Source organism: Pteropus alecto, unplaced genomic scaffold (genome assembly GCF_000325575.1).
Source record: "Pteropus alecto unplaced genomic scaffold, ASM32557v1 scaffold71, whole genome shotgun sequence".
Classification (NCBI taxonomy): Eukaryota; Metazoa; Chordata; class Mammalia; order Chiroptera; family Pteropodidae; genus Pteropus; species Pteropus alecto.
In genome coordinates this window covers 11,197,536-11,208,225 of record NW_006433024.1, presented here as the reverse complement: position 1 = coordinate 11,208,225, position 10,690 = coordinate 11,197,536, and the positions used below count along the sequence as shown (strand labels likewise).

Here is a 10,690-nt window from a genome sequence, read left to right as displayed (position 1 = left end):
AGGCAAAACTTGGAGGAAGAACCAGCATGCCCAAAGGAAAACTCATAATCTGGGACTGCCTGGCTCAGAAGGCAAGTACAAGAAGGTATAGGTATGTCCCTGGGAGCCAGGGCCTTACTCAGGTTTCATCAAGTCAACTATCTAGGAGCTCGGGCAATCTAAGTCTGGCAAAATCTTAGCAATACATTTCCTGCCTCAAGTTCCCATGAAAACGATAAATAAGCACCCAAGCTTAAGGAGGGTTCAAGGAGTCCATATGTAATGACCACGTCAGCATTCAGCACAGATGAGCTTCTCAAATGAGAAGCCATGTATCCTTCAAAAGAAAGGGGGCTTCACCTGATGTTGGCTTATCTCTGGGATTTGGCTCTCCCTTTCGACACTGTGGTGGGAAGTATTCTTTTCACACCCCAAGTTGGCATGGCTTGATTACCTTGAGTTCTCCAAGTCACGAACAGCACATAGAAAAATGCAGCAAATTCAAGCCAACACAATAGAGAGATATGCTGAGAACTTAATCCTCCAGCCTATTTACATAGGAACTGGTGCCAAGAAACTGCCACTTTCAACAAATAACACAATCTGGTAATTATCTGCAGAACTGTTCCAGCTGGTACTCCCCAAACTCACTTACAACTTAGCAAAGATTTCTCTTCAATGGAGAAGGTACAGGAAGAGCCAAGGCCAATATGGAGGAACTTATAGGTGTGGGGAAGGGTGAACTCAGAGAAAATCTGGCCACCTTGGATGATGAACAGGCAAAGCCAGGGAAGGAATAGCAGAGAGAATTAGCAGATGTCCCTGATACGCTCACACAGTTCAGAGACACACAGACACACAAACATTCACATGTCTATATCAAATACCTGAATGTTGAATTCATTCTGTGTGAAGTATAGTCAAATGGTTCTTTAGTCTTGCTTGGAAAGCAAGGTGAGTCTTTTTTGCAGGAATGTCTAGGATCTGGGCTGCTCATTGTTATTTTTCTCAGTTCCCCCAGTAACTGTCACTTGACAACGCTGAGTAACAATGGACTTGGTCGTACCTTCAGAAGGTCATTCATCTCACTAAGGTAGTTCTCCAAGGTCACCATTTATAATGATTCTCATAATTAGAACAAATTATTATTTCTTTTTACTTTCAGCCTTCTGACTATATTGCAAACACCTTGCAACCATTGACTAAGAATTGCTCACCTTCGCTGGGTAAGGCCCTGTGGCGTGTGCTCCATTAGTTAATGAAGAGCACTCCCTCTTATTGATACGTGTCTTCAGCCCCATATTATTGCTCAAGAGAGGGAGGGGAAGGAGAAAGCCAAGGACATGGGGAGCCAAAAAGAAAAGTTGCAAAAGGGATCTGGATGTTCAAACCCATTAGCTAAGTGTCTACGGGCTCACAGTCTTCCCAGACCGCAGGGCCCAAGCATAAGTCTCCAGGCACTCCAGGACCATCGCGTCATTGCAGAAGTCCCCAGGTCATTATTGCTCATAGTTCCTGAGCTGAGTTTTCTGTTTTTCTCTTACATCCTTCCTTTCTTATGTCTTTTTTAAACAAAAAACAAAAAACAAAAAAATAAAACATTTCTTTGGTTGGAAATCTAGGCAACACGCCTTTCACTTTGATGAGTTCATATGAGGCAGGAAAGAGATGATCAAAAAGAGGAAAGATGATAAGAATTAACATCTGCAAAAAAGATTTTCCCTGGATATTTTTTTTCTCTCTACATTTTCTTCTACAGTGTAACTTTTACTCTGTTTTGTGATTCCAGTGAAAATGTTTTTTTTGTAGTTCTTGTACATTATCTTGTTTATCTAACTTTGGCTCTAATCTGGACTTCTGAAAAGAAGTTCCTTTAGATATTAAACTCACTGTCCCTAATATTTTAAAAATTAAAAACGAGCTGACTTTGAAGTCTTGCTTTTGCTTCTTTCTAGGGACTAAAAGATCTTATTCATCTCTTTGTTCTGAGAATAAATCACTATCTTTGTCTTAACTGGCTAAATCAGTGGTTCTCAACCAAAGTCAGTTTTGCCCTCCTGGGGCCAGTTGGAAATGTCTGATGACATTTTTCATTGTCACAACTTTGGGGACAGGAGTGCTACTGGCATCTAGTGGGTAGAGGATACTGCTAAACATCCTACAATGCACAGGACAGCCAACTAATATACAACAAATAATTATTCAGCCCAAAATGTCAATTGTGCCAATTGAGAAACCATGGACTATAAGAATACAAGAGCAAACTCATCACCATCTCCTTTTCCCATTTATTTTTAAGCAATTGAGATAAAAATAAACAAGGCTGGACCCTGTCTTAAATAACTAGAAGTGAGCAGAGATGGCAATTGAAGTTTTTTTACCAATAACCCAGGTGGGAAAGGCAAAGATAGCCTTGGCATCAGGGAAATCATTCCCGAAGGAGTAAAAGGCCCCAGTATTACTCTTCTCACTGATTTAAACATTGCCAAGTCATGTGATTATGCAGTGATTAATCCTCCTGGATTTTGGAAATCCTCATTCTCCACTCAGTGGCTCCTAAGGGTCAGGTTAAACTTCCCAGCATCCTCTGGTTCATCCTGTCTGTCTGAGACCCTGGAGTTCATCTTAGCAACCTGCCCACCTCTTTTGATGAAGCCGTGTGGATGCTTATGTGCGAAGGATACGTCACCTTTTCCTAAATCATTTTACATATAAAAACATTTAATGCCCTCTGATTTTTTTTTTCTTTCTCTCAGCAAGAAGCACAGGGCAGCAAACCCTGTTCTTCTTGTAGTGGAAAAGAATTTCACAATACAGGCAAAAACAAATCACAACCGCATACAGCATCATAGTTCACAGAAAACTGTGTACATTTGTTCCCCATATAGAACATACTTCAAAGTAACAAAATAATTTTTCGACTGTAGTGTTCCTTCTTCCCGTTAGAAGTAGATTTTTCCCCCCATTGTGGTACATAAATATCAGAGAAAAATAGTCTTTGAAATATTTATGTCCAGAAGTTTTTGGTTTGTTATGATTTGGGGTACGTTCAGGTTGTGTTCCAAGTGTCAGCACCTTCAATTTTCATTTTCTCTCCAACCACGTGCATTCTTCCCAAACTTATATACCAGTCTTCGTCCATCAACACGTTCCAGAATTTCTCTTTTGTAGTAATATCTGTAACAAAGGACATTGTGTAAGGTGGCTCGTCAGACTAAGCCTGCCAGGGAAACAGCTGGTCGTGTGGCCTTCTCACGTTCAGAGACTAGAAACCGCTCACCTCATCGCTCGGCTGAGTTTTTCATAGGTCATACTGCTATTGTTTTTCTTTTTTCCCCATAGCTGAGCTACAGCCTCGGATTTCAAGAACCTGAAGATGCCCTCAGACCGGTCTTCCCACTTGATTAACCCTGGATTTTTGTCTGGGTTCAGGAGGATGTCACGGATGAATTCCCATAAGTGAGTCCCTCGTGGATCTGAGGAGAAGCAGAGACGGCATCTAGTAATGGCCCCAGTCACAGTGAATTAGAGGCAGAATGACCAAAGAGTTGGAGTATCTTCCATAGAGTAGGAGATACTCAGTTCTCCCCTACCCGCCAGCGAAGCCAGATCACAGAATTCCCAAATATTAGATTTTTTAAAAAGGTGTTTGAGAAAGAACTAGCACAAAGTTTTCAGTTTGCAAATCAGGAAATAGACACAGAGAATTTAAGTGACTCGGCGAGATTACACAGCTAACAAATGGCAAAGCCAAGTTGAAAGAATAGGTCTTAAGTGCCCTGCATCATGAGGAGTATCTTCTAAATATTGTTGACAAATTGCTGGGGATTCATTTCAACTTGTTGCTTCCCAAGGGAGCAGCTTTCAACCAATTTTATTTAGTACCTCAACCAATTAAATCGCTCCCACCCAGCAACTGTGTTTTAGCCAAATGCACATCAGTTGGGTTCTAGAATTTGAACTCCTTGAATAGATTCAGGTGAGCTCTCACAGAGGTTAAGGAAGGCAATTTGAAAATGAAGCAGCTACTTTAATGAGATTAGTAACCAAATTCAATTTTACCCGCACTAGACTTGTGGCACACAACCCCACCCCGAGTCCTCCAGTTTGAGGGGCTGTGCTAATTCTGTTCTGCGAGATGACATGGAATAGCAGATAAATAAAGATGTCCAATTCCCTATAATTTCTAGGTTATACTATCTCGATTTCTTTCTATGCCTCCCTCTATGCCTTGTCTCTGATATTTCATACACTTTTATAAGGTTTTTTTATTGGGGAAAATGCAACTCTCAAGTAGCACTGTCAAATCTTAAGAATAAACAGTCATTTCTCGGAATAATAACTCCACAAAGGTAGGAAGCCAACATTCAGCAAAAGAAAAAAAATAATACACATCAGTTCTTTCTTCCCCTCTTTCTCCTCCTTCCGCTTTGTGTTTTTTTTTTTTTCCCCCCTGGAGAAAGGGAAACCTCTAACTCCATGCCTGCAAGCAGTTCTTATTCACTGAGCATCTCTGGTAAAACAAATAGAACAGAATGAGGGGGAAATACCCATTGAAGTTCCACTTCGAGAAGCAACTGTCGTGGGGGTTACTTTGTCAGCAAGTGATGCCTTTATTTTCTCCTCAGTCTCAGTCGAGGTGAACTGGGGTCAGTAGGCAGAGGCAATAATTGTCTAAAAACTAGTGACCTCGGGTTACACCCAACATGAAGGGACACGCCCAGCTCCATCTGAAAGCCAGACAACTTACTGTGCTTTTTGTTGTGGGACTTGGCAGGGTGGTCTTGCTCCTTCTTTATATCAGGTGACTCTGCTAAAGAGAAAAATGAGAGCTGCTTAATTTACCTATTTCCTTCATTCATTCATCCACTCATTTAACTGATATTTATTTAGCATGTACTACATGCCTAGTGTCCAAAACAAAACAGAGATAAGTACTATGGAGAAAAATACTGCAGGGAAAGAACTAAGAATGAAAGTATGGAGATGGGACTAATTTGTAATTTAATATAAGGTGGTCACAGAAGACCTCTCGGATAAGAGGACCAAAAGGATGTGTGAAGGAGACAGCCATGCAGAGAGCTTGTGGAACAGTCTTCTAAGAACAATAGTAAGCGCAAAGGCCCTGAAGTCATTGTGTGTTTGGTATGTCCACAGAGCAGGAAGTGGGCTGCGAGTAAGAGGCAAAGGGTAGGAACTGAAGTTCAGATCATTAAGGCTTTGTGAGACCTTTTTAGGATTTTAGCTTTTATTTGAGAGGGATGGAAAGTCATTGAAGGACCTAGGTCATTGAAAGTAGTTTTCTTTTCTTTTCTTTTTTTTTTTTTTTTCCATAGTACAAAAATGTAAACGTTTATGACAAAGAAAAATGGCTTTTAAGCCAAAGGAGTGCCTTTTTTGGCATGCAAAGTTACATTTTAATCAGCCTGACAAAGAGGCCATTGACTGGCCTGAGCTCAGTACAGAGGGCCACCATGGACTATGGAAACACAGATTAGTTTAACAAATAACTCATTATGGTAACCTTTGTGACTATCACCAAAGAGATGACAGAAGCGGATCTGTGAAATAAAACTTCTTGAAAAGAACACTAAATGATCCAGCAGTGTGTGTGTGTGTGTGTGTGCGCGCGCGCGCGTGTGTGTCAGTGGACACTTCAGGTGTAAGGAGGACCAAGGCAGATATTACCTCAAAATCCCATAATTAAAAATCCACCAATTTTAATACAGAGTAGTTTTGAAATGCAAGCCAATTCTGTTAAGAAATTGGGCCAGTGAAATGGATCCCTTCTGCGTGCATTACATCAGAGCTTCCTGATGTAGGGTTCACTGACCCACGCATGTGTGGTCTTTAAGGGCATGGCAGGCTGACTGAAACTACCTGCAAAGGGAGAGGGTCCACAGCATTCATTCAATTGTCAAGAGTGGTCCATAATTCAAAAAAGTTTGAATAACCATTATAGCTCGTAACTAAAATGTTCGAGAAGGATAACTACTGTTTACTGAGCACTTACTATATACCACCCATTGTGCTAAGCACTTTACCTGAATCACTTTATTGAATTCACACAATAACCCTATGAGGCAGGTACTATTAGGGTCCGAAGTTTGTAGCTGCGGAGGAGCAGAGACACAGAGAGGTCAAACGACTTGTCTAAAGTCACACAACCCAAGAATAGAGCCAGGATGTGAACACAAAAAATTTGTACCCAGAGGTTTTACCCGTAACCACTATTCTATGTCATTTGCAAAGCTGGTAGCACATAACAGATTTCACAAAAGTCTTCCCTGCTAATTCTATAATGCTCTAGTTAGTGGGGAAAAGACAACTCCTACGATGATCCCGTATTTCCCACTGTGCATGGACACATCCACCTATCTGACCACATAGATTGTCACGACTCAGGGCTCCCAGCAGTTTCTCTGAAAGTCATGGTGGAATGGAGAAAAGGGATTTAATAAGATCTGGTGAGAAAAGAAACCTCTTATTCTGGTTAAGAATGTCTCCTCAGGCACTGTCAGCAGGAGACCTGCACCTGACTCGGGTTTCTCTGAAATCTAGAAGGACAAATTCACAGGAAATGCAAGGAGACTCCACTCTCCCTCCCTGCAGGTTTCGGGGTGAGGTTGCAACATCCCATCAGGATGTGACAATATTGCAACAGATCTGGCACCCACCCTGATTTCCAAGTGATACATCACTCTGACAGGGCCACGTTGTTCTGCAGACAAAGAGTGGCATTTACCCAGCAGGCCACAAGCAAAGCTCTTCTTCTAATGGCAGCCGGGAGGGGTGCAGGGCCATTACCTCAGAGGCAGGGTTAAATTCAGAAAACCCCAGTGTCTCTCAGCTTATTGGCCTCAGTCGTTGTGTATGATTTCAAGTTGATATAGAATCAATTACTTTGGGGTTAAGGTAACTTTGTGAATAAGATGGAAACCTTGGACCTTGTCCCCAGAAAAATGCAAATATGTGTACACTTACAAAACAATCCGTAAACAATTTCAGGCGTTTGTGGTTCACTTAGGAATCCATGGACTCCAGATTAAAAAACCCCAGACCAGACAGACCATGAGGGAATTCTTCCTCTGTGATGTCAGCTATTTACCTAGGTGAGACCTCTATCCAGCTCAGGAAAGACCAAACTTTTAAAAAATCCCCAAATAAAAATATTCCCATCATCGTACAGAGGAACATGCAGCCAAAGGCAAAATGAAACTTGAATTTCTTCCAGCCTCCTTGTCCCGTTTACCAGTGTGCGAGGGCAAGCTGTGGAATCACTGACCTGCCTTAGCACTAATTTCTTTTATCTGAAACCTCTCTTTCCTATGATGGCCTCTCATCCTCTGTCTTCCCCTCACCCCCGAATAATAGTCCAAACCTTTGAAGGTAACTATACGGTTAAGTGATTCATGTTTATAAAAGAATAGCTTGCTCTGGGGAAGTAGTCCAGCGTGGCTCTCTCTCTCTCAGCTCCCAGACATCTCGGACCAAGGCCCGATGGGGCAGGGGCAGCACCAACGCCACAGGCTTATGATGCAAGTCGCAGATCCTGACTTCAGTTAAGCTGCTTCGCAAGAAGCAAAGATTAGAAGCATTTGCATATGATTCAGCTGTGAGCCATTTCTTTACGGGATATACAAATTTCAGTGTTATAATAGACTGTGCCACCCTAGCTTTAGGCTCAACAAGTCAATGAATAAACACATCAAGCCTGAGTTGGCGTGATTGGCTCAAGGACTATCGGGCAGATCAGGAACACTGGCGGCGGCCATTTTATGAAATGGGTAGATGACAGAGAAATCAAAACAAAGCCGCTTCCCCACCTGCATTTATCACAGAGGGCATCAGTTTATGTTGGGCCTCGCCTTAGCTCAGCTTGTAACTTGCATTAAAACATAGAAAGATATTTAACTGCATTCAATTTAATGGGAGCTTGAAATCTAAAGACTCAGACAAATGACAAAGGTCTTTGTTTTGTTTTGGGGCGGGTAGGAGGGGGATAGGGGTCTGGTCTCATACAATAGAGACTATTCTGAAAGGAATTGATTCATATAGAGCTGTAATTAAATATCCTACTGGAGGGCTGGTACTCCAAAGAATTTGTCAACCCCTGACACTGAATTGATTCTTTAAGCAATAATTCTGATAGAGGGCCTGGCTTGCTTATCTTATTTTCCAGTCCGTGTTACAATTTGGGGATAGGAATGAGGGCTGAGGGGATGGAGTATCAAGAGAGATAATGTAGAGTGGATTTATAAAGCCCATTTTAAGAGGGACTGTTCAAAAATGGGATAGGTAGACTCAGTGAGTTTTCTGTTAATTGCAAATATAAAAGCAGAAACTGGCCTCTAAGTCCTCTAGAGCTTCTGAGATTCTAGAAGGTAAGTCGGGATATAGAAAAGAGAAGAGTGACTTAGCTGTGAGGACGGTAGAGCTGTGATTATGGCTTTTAGGTTTCACAGGTGCCTCAAGACCTAACAACCCCTGAGGCTCAGGAAGTGGTTGGTTCAACTTTATTTTTAGTTGGAATCTTTTGCCATAAGCCAAAGACCCAACCGGAGGGACGTGGGAGGTGACACCTTAGGAAGTGTGCAAGGAAGTCAGAGGGTGAGCAGGGTGAGTTGTTTCTTCAGCTCTGAAACACTTGCTCTTGACTGAGTGGCAACAATTGCCACAGAAATTTTACCTCAGTTGGCTCAGTTCCCCCAGAAGGGCAAACCCATTGAAGAGCCAATGTTTGATCTGTTTCCTAGTTTCAAGAAATACTTAGAATGACACATTATGCTATGAGTCGTTGGGGGGAGGAGGAAAGAGAGAAGTCAATTGGCCTCAGTTCTTAACCTCAGTTCTAGAAGCATTTACACTGGCTCCCAGCCCTCTCATTCTAGGGGCTCAACCTGAACAGAACCTCAAACCAAAAGCTTTCATTATTTCAGTTCTCAAAAACACACTAAAAAAAAAAGAAAAAAAAAAAGGAGGCAGTGAGGGAGGGGTTGTTGTTTGATTCTGTGCTTTCTTTCATAAAGTCATTGAAATCTATATTGCCCCGAATTCAATTCCAGGGAACGTCTAAGTTCCATTTCATACACACAAACAGGTCTACAAGTCTGTACCCAGATCAAGGGACAAGACGACACCCTCTATTCACCTCCCTAGCGCATTCGTTCTTGCACGGTCCATGCCAATGTGCCTATTTATAAAAGGGGGAGGGAATGTAATCTGAAGCCCTTCTCCCAGAATCCCAGCAGTCCAACCTTCTCACTCAGTGTAACAGTGATTGAATCATGGATAGCCACCGCCCTCCCCCCACCCCACCCCTTACACCATAATTCATAAAGTGTAATTTCTCTGATTGGAGAATCCTGAGGTGCCATCGGGGTGAGATTTCAAAAACTGACAAAATAGTATGATTCCTGGGGTTCTGAAAATTTTCCAGTTGCTACCTCTCTACCCAAAGACCATCACCACTGGTTTCACAGAGCTCCGAATGCCACCGTTAGATATTCTTCCTCTAAAGCCAAATATAGTTTGTTGGAAATTAAATTATAAGTTATACTCACATGTGAATAATTTCCCAAAAGCAAGTTTTTGTTAAAAAGAGAGGTTGTTGTCACGAGAGAGTGACTCAGTGTCACAGGAGACATTTTTCCTAGAGTCATCCTTGATGGCCATTTTCAATGTACAAATATTGGCTCAAAAGCAGATCTTTTATAAATAGTAATTCATTCCTTTCCTGGCCTTTTAATAAGAAAGACTCCAGCAAAGTAAAAACATAGAATGTTGGTAATTCTCATTAATGCTCAGTAAGCCCTTGCATGAGGCACACTTAACCTCTGATGTCAGGACAGCTTACCAACAGGAAGGTGACTGGTGGTTGTCATAGAGATCTGGGCCCGGCAGAAAGTTTTGCTGTCCAACAGATCTATAGCAATAAAAAGATAAAGGACATTAAGAACACCCTCCTTGTCATACAACTTTTTGACTGTGAGAAAAACAGAATAAGCGTGTAACGGGGCCTTAAATGTTAGGGAGTTAGTTACCTACTGTGCTACCATAGTTGGTGTCGTATAAGTAGTTCTCTTCTTTCCAGGTGTTCATGATGGAAGGGTCTGCAAAGGACAGAAAATGGGAAAAGTCAGCAATCATCGTCCCTGAGGGAAGAGTTCACCTTTTCTAACTCACCGCTCATCAAAGAAGCTCAAGACAGAGGGGGTCGTCCTCGGAGAGAAGGGGTATGATTCTGCCTCAGTCATATGTTACTTTATAATAACGCTACTCCATGTTTCTTCTAGTGTCCCGGGGAAATGGACTTTGTATGGCTCTCTCCGTGTGGTCTACACCTGTCACATCTCTAGGGGAGTGAGGGAAGTTGCGACAGTGAGATTCTGTCCTAGACCAATGCTCTGGTTTCCTGGAAATTTTCTCAGTGTGCACAGGGCAGGGATGGGTTCAGAAGCCTGGTATTGTTTTGCATTCTACTATATAATTACCAAAATATTTTTATACTACAAAAAGAGAATTGTTAGGGACAAATAAATTTATGATTAATGAGCATCTTTTTCTAGCAATATTCTCCTGGGAGAATTAATGATGTTTCTTTCAGGAAAAGTCTAGTCAGTTTTATCATAGTGTCTTCACTGCTACGATCCAGACAGATCTCTCCTCAAATTGGGTGACGGCCCCCTCTCTCTAGGATTTCCAATTAGCT

At 42.0% G+C, this 10,690-nt stretch overlaps 1 protein-coding gene across 1 annotated transcript in view; it reads right to left on the bottom strand.

The window, feature by feature from the left end:
• Positions 1 to 2,679: 2,679 nt before the first annotated feature.
• EHF (ETS homologous factor) overlaps positions 2,680 to 10,690 on the bottom strand; it is a 35,811-nt gene continuing 27,800 nt past the window's right edge. The window contains exons 5-9 of the mRNA XM_006908029.2: positions 10,023 to 10,091; positions 9,836 to 9,904; positions 4,730 to 4,792; positions 3,260 to 3,455; positions 2,680 to 3,156 (exon numbers count right to left, since the gene is read on the bottom strand). Of these exons, the coding sequence (XP_006908091.1) occupies positions 3,057 to 3,156; positions 3,260 to 3,455; positions 4,730 to 4,792; positions 9,836 to 9,904; positions 10,023 to 10,091 (497 nt within the window). The 3' untranslated portion in view covers positions 2,680 to 3,056. The remainder of the gene's footprint in view (positions 3,157 to 3,259; positions 3,456 to 4,729; positions 4,793 to 9,835; positions 9,905 to 10,022; positions 10,092 to 10,690) is intronic.